The sequence below is a fragment of the Ictalurus furcatus genome, chromosome 3 (assembly GCF_023375685.1).
Source record: "Ictalurus furcatus strain D&B chromosome 3, Billie_1.0, whole genome shotgun sequence".
In the NCBI taxonomy this organism is placed as follows: Eukaryota; Metazoa; Chordata; class Actinopteri; order Siluriformes; family Ictaluridae; genus Ictalurus; species Ictalurus furcatus.
Window position 1 is genome coordinate 15495442 of NC_071257.1, and position 16275 is coordinate 15511716.

General features: G+C 38.7%; 1 protein-coding gene and 1 long non-coding RNA gene across 3 annotated transcripts; one reads left to right on the forward strand and one right to left on the reverse strand.

Annotated features, from left to right (window-relative positions):
- The first annotated feature begins 70 nt into the window (after positions 1-70).
- LOC128605494 (uncharacterized) lies at positions 71-9769 on the forward strand. 2 transcript variants are annotated; one of them, XR_008385562.1, is made up of 4 exons: positions 71-560; positions 1821-1957; positions 9164-9263; positions 9538-9769. It is a non-coding gene; the product is annotated as an uncharacterized LOC128605494 (long non-coding RNA). The 2 variants fall into 2 exon arrangements; XR_008385563.1 differs by lacking the exon at positions 1821-1957.
- Positions 2795-11118, reverse strand: cdc25b (cell division cycle 25B). Its single transcript, XM_053620969.1, has 15 exons — positions 10115-11118; positions 9764-9855; positions 9510-9561; positions 7807-7848; positions 7684-7717; positions 7439-7555; positions 7236-7349; positions 6968-7099; positions 6755-6838; positions 6477-6662; positions 6308-6394; positions 6156-6218; positions 5948-6046; positions 5093-5338; positions 2795-4987 (listed from the first exon to the last, which is right to left on the reverse strand). The coding sequence occupies exons 1-15, from the start codon at positions 10333-10335 to the stop codon at positions 4847-4849; spliced, it is 1710 nt and encodes a 569-aa protein (XP_053476944.1). The 5' UTR covers positions 10336-11118; the 3' UTR covers positions 2795-4846.
- Between the last annotated feature and the right edge of the window lie 5157 nt (positions 11119-16275).

Genomic DNA, 16275 nt, shown 5'->3' on the forward strand with positions numbered 1-16275 from the left:
AGAAAGATTACTTTCTTGGTTTTGGGCGGTGACCATATCAACTGCAGCAGTTGAAATGTGTGTGCAAACACAGAGAGCAGCTGTTACTTAACAACTGCTAGATATGCTCAGTTAACCCTGCTATCCCTGCAGGGAAGAAACCCCAGTTCGAATTTATGTTAACCATCCAGCAGAAGCACATATCAGTCAAATCCTCAGCATTAATTGAGGGAAGAGAGACTGAGAGAAATCATTACCTAAATCATTAGCTTCACTGATGGCATTCAGTCAACATCTCACTTTTTCCCATAAGTAAGCAGTTTATTAGTGGCCTGATAGAAAGCAAATTCAAATCAAACATTTAATTCCACTAAAAAAAATAAACTTCTTCCTGTCAGCATTTCAGAAGAGTTTTTGCTGTCAAAAAACCACAGTGATGCAATGATGCACTTCTCCAAATTCATCCACTACAAGTCATTAAAAGAAGAAATTAGCTGTATGTTACTTCCATTACTACCAGCTGAAGCACAAGTGGAACAAAGTTAGATGGGGTGAGAAGAAGGATTGGAACACATATTAAGGTAAGCACCCAGACACTGTTTAGGATATTAAAAGACAAACTCATCATCTCTGACAATGGGTTAAATTTCTGAAGAACACAGTTGCAGTAATAACAGGATGTGGCTGTCATAGCAGTTCCAACCCAAAACTACCAGTGACAGTAAAGGATATGGTTTCAATTTAGAAGCACTCTGACTGAGTATTTCACTGAATGGAAACTCACAGTGTGTATGATCCTATTTTACTCAACTCTGCCATGTGACTATTAAGCCATAGAGGTTTTGCACCAAACCACAAGCATGAAATAACTAAAAGTATGTGAATTCTAGTTACCATTTTGCATACATGCTAAAAGTTTTTTTTTTTTTTTTAAATAAATTCTCAGCTTGTGACTTAATTATCTGCATAAACACACACAATATATGTCTTAGTAAAAATAATGTTAAATAAAAAAAAAAAGTTTCTTAAACTATTAACTAATTGAAACCATTTAGACCTCAGCAGTGTTTAATAAAATAATTCAAGCCCAAGCTATAAAATCTATCACCTTAAAATCACCACCAGAATTATTTAAATCTAGATTACTTTCATAGGTTAGGTTTAAGTTTGATTCATCACACAGTTAGGGCAGCCAAATGCTTGCTCATTCATTGTCATTTTATGATTTCTACCTACAATATGTGTTTCCTGCCACTGCATCTCAGACTATTTACTTAGTTCATGTGGCACCTATATACATACACAAAACCTATTGTTTTTACCCAGTTTGTAGCTTGCATTTGCCAGAGAAAATATTGAAGCAATTAAAATTAATTAACTTTTCACTCTCTAAGAGCAACTTACCAAAACCGAATCAACCACTAATTTTCATAGCATGAGCCAAGTGCACAAATGCCATGAGTAACGTTTACCTCAGACAAGACAAAAAGCCCATGTGGATGATAATCAAAGTAATATATTTTTCATCATAAACTTATGTGTAGATTATATTATAAATGTACAGTGATGATTGAAAGTTTGTGAATCCTTTAGTATTTTTTGTATATCTGCATAAATACAGCCTAAAACAGTCAGATTTTCACACAAATCCTAAAAGCAGACAGAGAGAACCCACTTAAACAAATGAGACAAAAATGTTATACTTAGTCATTTATTTATTGAAGAAAATGATATTATATAATCCAATATTACATATTTATGAGTGGCAAAAGTATGTGAACCTTTGCTCTTAGTCTGGTGTAACCCCCTTGTGCAGCAATAACTGCAACTAAACATTTCAGGTAACTGTTGATCAGTCCTGCACATCAGCTTGGAGAAATTTGAGCCCATTCCTCACTACAGAGCAACTTCAACTCTGGGATGTTGGTGGGTTTCCTCACATGAACTGCTTGCTTCACAACATTTCTATTGGATTAAGGTCAGGACTTTGACTTGGCCATTCCCAAAACATTAACTTTATTCTTCTTTAACCATTCCTTGGTAGAACAACTTGTGTGCTTAGGGTTGTTGTCTTGCTGCATGACCCACTTTCTCTGAAGATTCAGATCACAGACAGATATCCTGACATTTTCCTTTAGAATTTGATGGTATAATTCAGAATTCATTGTTCCATCAATGATGGCAAGTCGTTCTGGCCCAGATGTAGCAAAACAGGCTCAAACAATGATACTACCACCATGTTTCACGGATGGGATAAGGTTCTTATGCTGGAATGCAGTGTTTTTCTTTATCCAAACATAATGCTTCTCATTTAAACCAAAAGTTTCTATTTTGGTCTCATCCATCCACAAAACTTTTTTCCAATAGCCTTCTGGCTTGTCCACATGATCTTTGGCAAACTACAGAGGGGCAGCAATGTTCTTTTTGATGAGCATCAACAACTCTTTTTCTGAGGTCCTCCGAAATCTCCTTTGTTCCTGGTATGATACAATTCCACAAGCATGTTTTGTGAAGATCAGACTCTCATAGATCCCTGTTCATTAAATAAAGCAGGGTGCTCACTCACACCTGACTGTCATACCACACATTTAAATTGCTTGAACTTTTACACATAAGCTCAACCAAGACCAAAACGATGGATTTTTACTGCCAAATTTACAAATGCTTTCTCACTGTATGTCAGAACAGATAACATCATGTTCTAAACCTAACTTATAGGCTAAAGTCAAAGTGAACAGCTGTTCATATTGTGAACTGAAACACAACACATATATCCCCTGTATTTTATTCCATTGCTACTTAGAAACAGCTGATTGAAATTATGCAAGTAGATCAGTCACAGCTGATTCCCATCTAGGAAACACTCTCAGGTTCTTTCAATCGCATGACCATATGGTATACAGTAAAAGAGGACCTCTTTGGGCTGATCTTGTATGGAAAAAGAACAATATAGAGCAACAAAAAGAAAATAAGAAAAATGCCTGCATGAGGCATTTTGCAAGACGAGTACCAGGACAAGGGAGAGGAGTGGGACAAGGTATAGGGAGAGGACTTAGATTGCGTGGTGGCGCTCAAAGAAGGGCCAGAGCTAGGGTAACTGATGAAATAAGAGCTACTATCATAGGCCACATCATAAACCACAGGCTATCATACAGAGAGGCTGGTGAACGAGTAAAGCCAAATCTCAGCTGGGACAGTGGCATCCGTTGTCCGGATTTTTTGAGAAAGCAACAAGTAGGACACTGTATAAGGGGTCCTCTCACTGCAAAGTGTAAATACAGTAATTTTATCCTGTATTACTGTACAGTGACTGCATGCCTTCAGTCTCTAATATATATATATATAACACTGTATTATATAAGGGCAGACCTGACATAAAATAACGTAGTTTCTGTAATTCCATCTGATGTTAGTGTTTTTATGACATTATGCTATGATTCTCCTGTTGAAGGAGAACATGTGTTAGGGTGTTGGAAGAATTATTTGATTTTGAGACATGTTTGCAGTGTTTTGGTAGACATTGTGTAAGTGTATTAATATATTTTGAAAATTAATGTTGGAGTTTAGTTTACAATGTGTGACTGAGCATGAAATGACCCGTTTTGCCAATTGAGTACCTTGAGTTTAGGAAAATTGTTAAAAGTATTTAAAAAAAAAAAAAAAAATTGTTATAGCAAATCGTAAAAAAAATTTAACACTGGCCCGAATGAGGGTACAGTATGTCAGGGAAACAGCTGGCCACTCCCCATTAGACAAAATTGGAATGCTTGTGGGCACATGCTTGAAAACCCACTAATGTACCATTAGGGCCCATTCTGGCAGCAGGATTTGAAAAGTAGACACACATCAACAGCCCGAGGGGCATATAACTCCATAAGGGAGAAGTCACCACATTCACACAAGTAGATTATAGTAGTTTATTCCCCCAACATAACTTTGTTATTGCAGTTTACACAGATCTCACACATGGCCAAAAGCACAGAGACTCAATACACCCACTTACACACAAAATTAACAGTCAGGGGAATATCATAATGTCTTTTTTTTTTTAATTTAAAAAGCCCTGACGTTACATGCAGGTTTATTGCTGGGCATATTGGTGGTCATCTAACGCTGACCAGCAGCAATCAGCCAAGCCTGTTCTCCCGAGTGAGTGCAGTCATAGACACGTTCTATTACATCATTGCTCCCACCCCTTATAAATGACTTATGTTTCCAAATCAAATATAAAAATACAGGTAGAACATCAAATAATCTTCTCAAATGGGAGAGTTTTTATATATTTAAAAAATATATATATAAAAAAGGCAGTGCAAAATGGCTAAATAACCCACACACTGCATTCACTATTACTCAAATTCTGACAATTGAACAGCACTAGGCATTCATACTCAACTTTTAAAATCTATCAAAACAGTTAATTAACTTCTTTAAAATAACCACTGATATTGACATTACTGGAATGCACATAATTGAGTAATGACATTTAAACACTGGCTGGTTCCGATACAACTGTAGTTACAATAACTAAACGGCTCAGACCCAGACTGGCAGGGACAAAGATTGCATTTGCATCAGAAAATAAAGGGAGCACTCTCCACCATAAACACTAGAAATGTAAGTGCTTTGAGGTCTTCAGCTGGAACAGGGGAGAAAATGGGAATGACAGCAAAGCCACCAGCACAGGTAAAGGGGAGGGAGAGGGGGGGGGGTGATTGAGTTAAGGCAGTAAGTGTGCTTTTTGACCATGAGCAGATGACTTGAGTAATACCCAATGTAATTCATTAGGTCACTACCACATACTGATCATGTGAACAGTGTGTGAGAGTGAGTTTAGGCAGTAACCCTGCACGCATTTTTATGTGCCTCAAAGCTTTTTAAGCCGGCTGTACATGTCTCTTTTGCTGCGCTCCCCAGCCCATGTCCGGCTCTTCAGGCGAAACTTCCTCAGATCATCCTTAAAGTCCTCATGATGCATCGGCCTGTAATCCTGAGGCTCACATTCCATCTGCACATGAACAACCAAAAAAATCAGTGGAGATCTAAAATTATAAAATACCTCTGCAATGGAATATTAAAATTACTTAGAACCAAGATAAAACCCATCACACACCTTATGTAGGGGGAAAAAGTCCTTGTAGCCTCCCTTTAGTACATAGAGTTCAGGGTAATGGAGATTGGGATATTCATTGATAACACGGTCTCTCTCACGGACAAAGCGACACATTCGTGGGCCACGTTCAGACGAAAACTCACAATGGAATACCAGCAGCACGCGCTTTTCAGGGCATTCCGAGAGGATGGGCTGTTTGAAAAAGCACTCTTCAACCTGGTCCTCTTGATGCAAGTTTAGTGCACCCTGACAAAAAAAAAAAAAAAAAAAAAGATATTATTTATCAAATGGTAATGCCAACTGTAACAACATGCAAGATCTCAGATTTAGTGTACTGCTCACAACACAACTTTTTGTAGACATAGCAGTGCGCACATTACATGAGCAATCACAGGCAAGGCTCAAGCACTACACAACCTTTCACTTGGAGAGATCCCTGCCATAGTGTTCCTGCACCACAAATTCCACTTTCTAATAAAAACAGCTGTCCAACTGTGCTCTTTAGTAAGGAAACAAATAGAAATATACTATAAATGCGAAGGAAAGGTCGTTTGGAGAGACACAGGCAGTTTGTAGTTTTTATTTTGCATATGAGATGCCAAATTTCTTACACGCATCGTCCCACACAAATAGATGGATGATATAACTGGATTCTGGGATCTGCTGAACATGACAACAAATGAAATCAGATTTCCTCTCAAACACTCATTGGTTGTTTCTCACCAATGAGTCACACATCCCTGAAATTAGTCTACGACAGGCAAATCATGTAGTTTGCATTCGGCATAACAGCATCAAAAGTTAAAACACGAGGTACTGTCTATAGGTCAACACAAAGAACAGCACCATCCTCACCTTGATGTGTCCTCCTTCATATTCGTATGGATAGCGACAGTCAATGATAAACAGCCTCTCCACCACATCACTGAACTGTCCGTTCATTGCTGCACACATCTGACGCACACAAATGGAAGGAGAAAGAAGCTTAAAAATCCATTAACATGGGACTCAGCAAGTCTAGCGCTCAGAAGTTCTAATTACAGAGTGAGGAGTGTCTACTTACAATTTCTGGAGTGATGTATTTCAAGTCTTGGTGTCTTCCATCCACTGTGGGCAAAGCAGGAGGCTAAAGGAAAAAAAAAATTAGAAGAATGACTTTCAAATCTACCCAATAATTAAATTTCAGCCAAAAAGTAGACATTCAGACAAACTCACCTTGGTAAAATCTCCTATCACATTACTGGGGTCAGAGTCCAGTAGTCTCTCTATCTCTGAATGATTAAAAGATTTTGAGCGTTGAACCTGTAACAGAGGGAGGTCTCAGTCAGGAACGTGTTTGCAGAGATGTCACTCGTTTGACGCAGTTACAGGTGGTGGGTCTAACCTGTTGAGGAACATCATCCTCCTGCTCCATGGCTGTGACATGTGACCCAGCGACACTCCTCCTCCTCTTCACACGCACAGGCGTGTTCTCATCTCTGGGCCTATCTGGCCTTTTAAGTGGAGCACGGCCTCCTCCTGCTGGCATGGAGGGTGAGCGAAACAGCCCTCGTGGCCGACATCGAACCGGCTACAAACCATAAAACAAGCCAACAATTCAGCTATGGGCATAATCTGTGTGGCATCTTAGATTTGATAAACAGAAGTTAAGTTGAAACATACAGAGACTGCAGCTTCCATGCTTTGGTCAGCAACCAGAGGAGCAGTGAGCAAACTAGCCATTCCCGTAGGTACATCAGAGTCCGTCTATCAGTGACAGAAAAAGCAAAATACAAACGCATTATAATTTAACTGGGTTATTAAAATTTTTAATGCTACCCAATCCCACCCCTTCCAGTTTATATTTACTATCCTATACTCCGAAACACACATCACCTCTACATCATCAAGTACATCTAAAAAGCCATCGTCGTCATCATTAGGAAAGCTGGAAAATGATGTGCATCGCAGTGTGAAGGGACTGTCACTATCTGGTGAGGCTAGCTGATTAGATGAGGTAGGAGAAAGCTGTGGGAATAAGAGAAGGAAAGTCAGTCACCATGTTCAACAAAATGGCAAAAAAAAAATAATTTTTTAATAAACCCCCCCCCACCACCACACACCAATGAAACACTGAAGGACTGAAGTTCAAAATCACCATTACCATAAGAGCAGGAGCAGAGCTGGGCCGGCTAGCAAAAGCTTCCTTTGCCTCCCCAGTTGAACGCAGTCGACAGCGAGAAACAGGCTTGGTGGGCTTCTTAAACTCAAAACTTGCCTATACAAGAAGGCAAAAGTTACGTAGGTAAGGCTAAACAGACACTTGCCTGAGGAGGTTCATAATTGTGACTCACAATAAAGACTTACATCATGCAGGTTCTCCTTGTTGTCCAAGCTGAGTGTGCAGCTCTGACTAAAGATGCCATACCGAGGAGTGTCAGAATCTTTACTCCTCAGATTGGGGCTGTGACCCAGCAATCGCAACTAGAGACAACATTCAAAGAATGAACAACTGTCTAGTTCTCTTATGGATAAAGCAAGGCTTATCAAAAACCTGACCCTTGCCTTAATGGCACTAATCCACCTTGAGCATTACAACTGGCTATACTTACTGGTAATGAGTTTATCCTGCGAATGGGCATTCTTCTGTAAAGACAAACAATTAAAAATTATCTACACTGTAAAACAAAGGTTTCAATTTGGCTCAAAAAAACAAATAAATAAAATCAACTTACTCATTTATCACTCTGGTAGCATTCTGTATGGCCTGCTCAAACCTGAAAGAGAGCAAAGGGACAGTTGGATGCATGCCCGACAAGAGTCTGTCAAATAGAACACACAAAATTAGGACACAAAAGGAACTTAACGTCGTATTTACGTTCCAAGACTGGGCCCCTCACCACATACTGGGGGTTAAACACATTGTGAACCCCACCTGTATGCTAAAAAGTTCCTATACGGCGAAGGAGGATTGGGTCTTCTTAAGTCAACCATATGCCCACACGACGCTAACCCCTAATGCAAGCCCCCTTTGTCAGAGCACATAATGAATGGTGCTTTAAAGGGGGAGGAGGAAAAAAAAAAAAAAAAAAAAGAGTCTTTTCGAACAGAGGAAAAGGGGAGAATTAGCGAGCTGAGTGCAGCCAGGTTGGTAGGGGGGCCTCCTTTCATTGCAGCAGCCCAGACAAGCACACGTTATCCATACCACTCTATTCAAAAAGGTTGCGAAGTGTGCCGGTCCATACGCACAGCCCCCTCTGGCTTTGTGCAAAAAAAGGCACCCACCACCACCGCATGGGTAACAAACAGCTGCTAGACGAAAGAAAGCTGTTGATGAATGGGATCTTCACAAATAGCAACTGGTCAAAACGGCAGCACACCTCAGCATAGAATGGCAGATGTCCAAGCATGGATGCCAACAGAAAGAAAGGCTGCCGCAATTACGGTAATGCAGAATAAGCAGTCACATGTACTCACATTTTCAGCTGCTGCATGTTGTGCTAGTGAAGTGAGATGTAATCACTTCACAGAGTCCTTCTTTACAGCACATCTGTTACTTAAACATGCTGTGTAGGGACCCGATATCTATAAACTAACATGCCCAATAAGTCATAATGAATGCAGTTGCCACAACGCAACCCAATCCCTAAAAGGTATCATTTGATCACAAACTGCAGGGATTACGTTTACAATACTCAAGCCTAATACTCACACGCGAAGCCACAATAAGACACTACCAAGTAAGTGTATGGACTGTACATCATGGTAAACCATTCACCATCCATAGCTTGTCAACAAGCATAAAATCCTGAGGCCAACCAGAAATTTTAATCAAGAATTCCAAGCCTGATGTAGTCTACAGTTAGTATTCACAAACAGAAATAGACTGCTGTGTTAAGATTATAGAGTAAGGCGTTCTGGCCTTACTGTTCACATACCATCCATGTGGCCAGTTTTGCATTGCATACAATTATGGATTGGAAATTACAATAAACAAACATTCAACACGATCAGTGTTGTATATAAAATAAAACAAACACAGTATAACTATACAGTATAGTTTGATGCTGACTAATTTCTTTCCATCAACAGCTGAACCAGAAAAGGCCAACAGGAAATGGGGGAGAATGTTGGACCTGGGAGGACACCGTGTGGATGCTGAAAACTTGGATGGAGAATGCTTAACGCAATTGTAAATATGACTTACTTCAAATAAATGTGTAGCATTATATAATGCCACCAAGTTAATAGAAAAACAAGTGTATAGCAAAAACAGTATATAGTTTTACAACAGGGAGAACGCATTGTGATCCCAGTGCAACTTTGCAGCAAATATTGATTTTTTGCAAGTTTTTGATGAGAACTGTGCATTTTCTTGGCCAAGCATAGCATTCTAATCAGCCTGTACAGGTTTTCCAGTGTGGCTATAATAACTCACTTCTGTTCCGCATCCACTGGGTCTACAGGGCTAGGAGAGTCCAATCCCACTCCTGAAAGACACGAGAGGAGGGGAACAAATTAGACTTCGTATTTGCAACAACATTCCAGTGGCATGTCCATACTACAAAAGTCAAATGCACACAAAAAACACTACCTATTCATATTCACATTAGAGAGGAAAAACAGCCCCGAACACGTCATTATTACCATTGAACTGATTAATATGAGAGCGAAGAGGGCGGAGGACTTCACCTGCATCTGAGGAAGTGTCTGAAGCGAATGATGGAATCTTCAGCAAGGGCACATTTTTTTCTAGTTTCTTCCTTTTGGGGGTCTCACATTGCCTAACAAGACAAAACAGTTATAATTACCTACTAAAAAGGTACTGCATTACTAATAAAAACACACATAATATTTTCCTCATAAACAACTAAAACGCTTTAGCGCTCTACAAAACAGCTTTTGATATAGGAAGTAGAACGCACTAGCCGGGTAAAGTGTTAGCAAGCTAACGAGACCCGCTAACTGAGACTAACATACGTACACACGAATAAAAGTACTAGTGAGTAAAAATGAGAACTGTTGTAAGTTAATAATGCTCACCCTTCAACAGCGAGGTTGTCCAAGTTGAGGGTCAGGTTGGTCACAGGAGACAGCACGGTGGTGGTTCCGGGGGAGAAGAGGTTTTTGATGCAGGGGGAGTCCTTCAGCCCAATCTCGGGCAGAGCTGGACGGGAAACTCTGAGGACTGAGTCACGGCCCGCGCCCAGCTCCAGACTCACAGGGCTGAAGCTGCTTGCAGCTTTACCGAGCTCCATTTCCATACTCTCACCGTGGCTGAGGGCAATTCAAAACTAAATTTCAGCCAGTATTAGGAATGGAAGCGGCAGATGGTCTTACCGTGGGTAAAAGGGTTAGCTCGATGGCTAACTTGTTAGCAACCAGTTTCATAAAATAATTTGTTTAGGATGAAGAATAACACGCTTCAAGACCGCACATGACGTCGAAGCTTAAAATAAATAGTCCGAATTAAACGAATCGTTTATTTGAAAAGGTCATCTCCTTTGTGCCTTCTTGTCAGAGAGCTACCGCGATAGGCGTACTCTCTCTGACCCTTTCTAAACTCTGCTGTGAGAAAAGAAGTGCCGAGGTTAGCCCTTATTTATGTTCAAAATAGGCAGGCCACGAGCGGCAATCCGCGTAACCAATCAGCGAACGCGATACATCTGATCGGTCCAATCAGAGGACTTTGCTTTTTTTTCTCCGTAGTGTTCTTTAAGAAAGAAGACATGACAGGCACACCCTGTGGCCAATCAGCGATTAGCGCACGTGTCATGACATCCAATGATATTCCGTCTTTGACATTTACGTGCGGAGATGAGTGAAATATCTGTATAGAAAGGAGTAGATTTTTTTCCCGCGGAACGATTCAAGCTCAGCTTGGATACGCCCTCAAAAAGAGCTCAACCAATAGTAAGGCAGGAACCACGCTCGGACTGTACCACAAGGTAGAAGATAAAGGTTTAAATTTTAGCACTTGAATTTATAGAAAATGTAACCAGTCTATAAAATATATACTCGATAATTTAACTGATTGTCATTGAAGGAGTAAAGAAATAAAGGTTTATGAAACATGTACTGTCGCTTTTCAGTACATCTGTATTTCACCAAACTTTTAAAAATGAAATACGTGTTTGGTTTTGTGATTGTTCTTGGTATGTAAACTTCAATTGTAGCCGGGGGGGGGGGGGATGTATACCTTTGTTACAATAATTCTTGGAATAAGAGGCAGCACTATTCACAGGACTATTGTTAGTAGGCTTCCTTAATACCTCCCGAATATGTCTCCTTTACAGTGACACTGAACAAAAATATTTATTGGTTAGTGGTTGTTTAAAACCTTTTCTGTCCCTATTTTATAAAGCAGACCTGACCCTACATTCTATATCTCATAGCAACCAGCCCGTCTCTGAAAGCAGCTGTCCCCTTTTTAACAAGATCCCTCCAAATCCAGTACAAAGGGGCTGTGGGAATGTTGGGGGAGCAGTAAGTATAGCTAAAACAGCACACTTTGTTGCTTTTAATGGTCGGTTTAATAGTTTCGGAATAACGGTAGATGACCAGTGCACACAAACACATCTCAACAAAAACAAGATATCTGGTCATGTAAAATGTCTCAAGTATAGTCAAACCCTTTAAAAAGAGAACAATGTGCATCATGGTCTGTGGCTTTAACTGTAATTCCAGCATAATATTAATAGTTTGTAAAGAATTGCATCTAGCTAAACAGACAATGTACTGTAATAAGCCCAATTATAGAAACGGATGTATACCCTGTATCCTGTACAGCACAGGGTTAAACAGACCTAAACATGTCTCCATTTTAAAAAATACTAGACAAGATGCTATTTAAACCTTTTGTCCTGAAGCTGTTGGACGCTAACTCTCATACTAAGGCACTTTTGTCTCTCACAAATATATCATAGCTCATCACAACAATTTACTGGGTATGCCATATTAGATATTATATGTTAGATAAATCTGAGCTTTTCCAGTTCCTCTCTTATTTGGTTCTCTATGTTGAAGTTCATTCAAAACAATTAAAAATGGCCATGATACTACCATTTCTGTTTCTGTTCTTATTGTGCTCCTAATTTAGTGTCTGATACATTGTGTATTGTAACAGAATGCATCAGGTTTATGGTGAAACTGGTATAGGGAAACAAGCAAACAAAAACATCACTTTATAAGTTAGTATGAGATAGTAAATGTAATAGTATATGTGTTCTTGGTTTAAAAAAGTTAAAGTGTAGAGGACAAGTTTAATGGCCATTCACTAGGAAAGAATATGTGATTAAACATATTTCATGTTTTTCAGTTATGTGCTTAACAATAGAGAGTGAGGACATTCAAATTCATCTAGGTTTAAAAACTAGTTAAACTGGCCCTCTGTAAAGGAGCACCAGAGGCAAGCTCAGGCATTTCTATAGATAGCGGTTTGCTTACATGTAAAAACGTGTCATGAGGGTTTGCACTAGGATGGCAGGGTTGGTCAGGGTGTGTGAGCTAAACATGGGTTGGGTAGGGACAACTTTACACATGCTCACTTACATTTATCAAGAGGGTGTGTGCAGTTTCAACTTCAAAGATGCAACAACAAATAACAAGGACAATATCTATATTTGTATAACAAAGAAGAACAGCAATATCTACAAAACACAAAATCTAATATCATTCATTCAGAATTAATATGTAATTGACTGTGCTTTCTAAGAAATATTTACTAGTTTGTAAAAACCAGCATCATTTAAAAGCATTTCTATTCAGTTTAGCCTCCAAATAAGGAACCTTATATTCAAGCATTTCCTCAGATTAGTCAACTAAAATTTATGTCTATAATAACTGGCATATGATGTTTTGCCTTAAAAGGCAAATACATTTACATTTATTACAAACATAATATAATCATTATATATTATTCTATTTTAAGAATATCCATCCTCAAGATCAAATGTGGCCTACTGTAAAACTAGGATCTTAACACAGTAACCTGTATTCTGTTTTCAATCTTTTAAGATCTGAATTAAATATTGCCCCATCTACTCAAAAACAAGTTAATGAATTGCATTTCATGCATACTGGCCTAACATTTAAGTCTGTGTACATTGGGGTGGTCTCAGCATAATAGCTTATGAATGCATTATGTATGTGCATTGACCCGTTAAGACTGTCTGTAAGGAATAATGATCTTCCTGGTTGGGATGTAAAGTGGGGATTCAAGGGAACAAACCCCCATCCAAACCGAGCAGTAGTGAAACGGCAGTGTAGCTCGAGTCGACAGCACCAAGCTGAGGCCACGTCTCCCCAACCCTCTCACAAATGCACACTCAGAGAAGATTATATCAGCCACACCAGAATGTTTATTTCAGTTAAGGTCAAACCACATTTTCATGGTTACTTAAAGCCACAATAATGGATTTCATCATAATTCAGACAACCTGTTAAAATTATAGCATCAAAGGATACAGTTGGGACATATACTTTAGGATGTTTTTAAACAATTTTAAGCTGGTTCACTTATAAGAAAGTACCAATTAGATTTTGGTTATCATAATTAAACAAATAATTTATCATAATAATTTTTATAGATGGTTGTAAATATTCATTATATGATTCCAGATATTTGTGCCTTCCTACTTCTTCCAGACATAACTGTATGTGCACCACTTTATGCCATTTGTGACTGCAGAATTGGTGACCTTTAAAGATGACTTTTCTTGAGTCTCTGCTTGTGGTCTTTAAGAATGTACATCATTGAGTATGCATAAAGAAATTTTGTTTATGTTTAAACATTCACAATTAACCTGAGCAGTTGGCCCCAGACCACAGGGAGTCTAAAGGGCATATCATTAACACATGCATGGAGCCAAGGCTAAAGGAACAAGCCAATCCTGGGTCTGAAGAGAAGATCAATTTAAACTTGATTTGGCAAACCACATGCGCATTCCACAGAAATGCCAAATGTCATCAAGACTATACTATACATCTAATTATCTAGATATAGTAATAGACATTTACATTTTTAAATAAACATAATGACTTTCGTAGGAAACTCACTCAGTTTTTTTCCACCATCCTCTAAACATTTGAAAATTCTGAATACATTTGGCCAGGTAATAATCATACTTATTCATATTTATGCTGTCTGTTGACCCACTCCCCCTTCCAACATTTTGGAAATGTACTGATTGAAGGTTTTCTCTCATATTAATTGATGCTACAAACACGTGAAAAGTTATCTAAATCCAAAAAGGTTACAATCTTACAGCTGACAGAAGACTTGCAGTAGTGATCTCTAATGTAGTCATTCTAACACTAATGTGTTTTAGAAGACCTTTGCTCTGCCATTGCCTATTATAAAGTTATCAAGCCACCATAAATACACGTTATCATTAGCTTATCACTGGTTTCATTTAAGACAAACAGAGACCAGGTGGCTAGAATTCATCCAACAAGTGAACTGTATTTGACAATATGGTTAAACTAACTCCAGGTTGTAAGTTGCAGGAAAAACCTAAGTGCCATTGTTGAGACCAAGTTTCAAGCCAAAGAAAAATGCGTAAAATGTAAAAAAAAAAAAAAAAAAAAAAAACTGTTTTTCTTATACATTTTGCTTTACATTTGTCAATACAAATTTTCTGAATTCAAGCAATATTGATGTTTTTACAGTGCCCAAAACCTCAGTATTCACAAATTTAATTTGGTATAAATTTCAAAACTCTCTAACTCTCTTCCAGAAACTCTACAGATGTTTTCATTTTAAAATCATAATTCCCATCATGGCAGCAGTGCATGCCAGCACTCTGAAAATAGCAGGGTGCCCATTGCTGACCGGTGTCTAGGGGTCAGAGAGAGGGAAAGAGAGAGAATGGACACAGGATGAACAGCTGTCCCAAGAGGCCCCAGGGCCAGATGGGCTGACGGGGAAAGAAAAACTCTCCTCCAGGCCAGAAATCTGGAGGGAAACATGAATGACAGAGACAAAGGAAAGAGGAGTGGAGGGGAATGACAAGAAAGAGGACAGGAGATTTCTTTGAACTGAGGAACCAAGAGCTGAGAAAGAAGGAAGACATTTAGATCTGAGAAACAGAGAGAAATAATAACAGGAGAGTAATAGGACACCAAAATATAATTGATGTATACAACTTCTATACTGCAGGATGTCTTAAAAGTAACTGAAGGAATATATACTTAATATATACTTGGTATACTTGGTATACTATTGCTTTCTGTACAATACATCACAACATTTACAGACTATGCATAAATATCACTACTTACAGAGTATTTAATTATTCTGTGGCTATTAAATTATGTAGCCAAAGTGATGCAAATCAGTGGCACCACACTGGAAGACAATAAATGATATATATTGGATGAATATATATATATATATATATATATATATATATATATATATATATATATATATATATATTACACAAGCAACAAGCAGTTGTTCAGTATACTGTACATGTATACTGTATATACAGCAAGACCCTATAAACAGTATCTTATATTTGGTTATATATGGCTAGTTATACATGTATGTATCATAGTTCAATTTGTTTGTTTGCCAATGTGAATGAAAAGGCTTTCATCCATCCATCCATTTTCTGCTTGTCCTACACAGGGCTGCAGGGAGCACGAAGCCTATCTCAGGGTACTCGGAGCACGAGGTAGGGGACACTCTGGATGGGGTGCCAACCAATTTCAGGGCACAATCATACACACATTCATACAGTACAGACAATTTAGACATGCCAATCAGCCTACAACACATTTCTTTGGACTGGGGGAGGAAACCCCCGAAGCACAAGGAGAACATGCAAACTTCACGCACACAGGGCAGAGGCGGGAATCGAACCCCCAAGGTGCAAGGCAAACGTGCTAACCGCTGAGCCAGTGTTCTCCCTAAGGCTATTTATTTTTTGGATAAATTATCATAGATAACCCATATACAGAGTCACATAAAACATGAAAAACAGTCATTTAAGGAGCACATTATGGTGTACAAAATGCAATGTTCGGTTAACTAACTTTGCAGTTCTTTCTAAAACATTTTTATGCGTCACTTAACTTAACTGATCATAAGCGGAAGCCTGTAACAGTCTCAAATTCTTGAATTATAAAATAATTGGGTTACTGTGTAAGGGCCGTTATAAACAGAAATACTCCACATCTTAAAAGATGAATAAATCAAC

What these genes read in the sequence shown, in the direction of transcription:
- cdc25b (XM_053620969.1), bottom strand. Translation starts at nt 10,335, where the DNA reads ATGGAAATGGAGCTCGGTAAAGCTGCAAGCAGCTTCAGCCCTGTGAGT. An exon ending in GCAGGATAAACTCATTACCA is followed by an intron (nt 7,556 to 7,683) that starts GTAAGTATAGCC and finishes TGTTGTCTCTAG; the next exon opens with TTGCGATTGCTGGGTCACAG. An exon ending in ATGAAGGAGGACACATCAAG is followed by an intron (nt 5,339 to 5,947) that starts GTGAGGATGGTG and finishes TTTTTTTGTCAG; the next exon opens with GGTGCACTAAACTTGCATCA.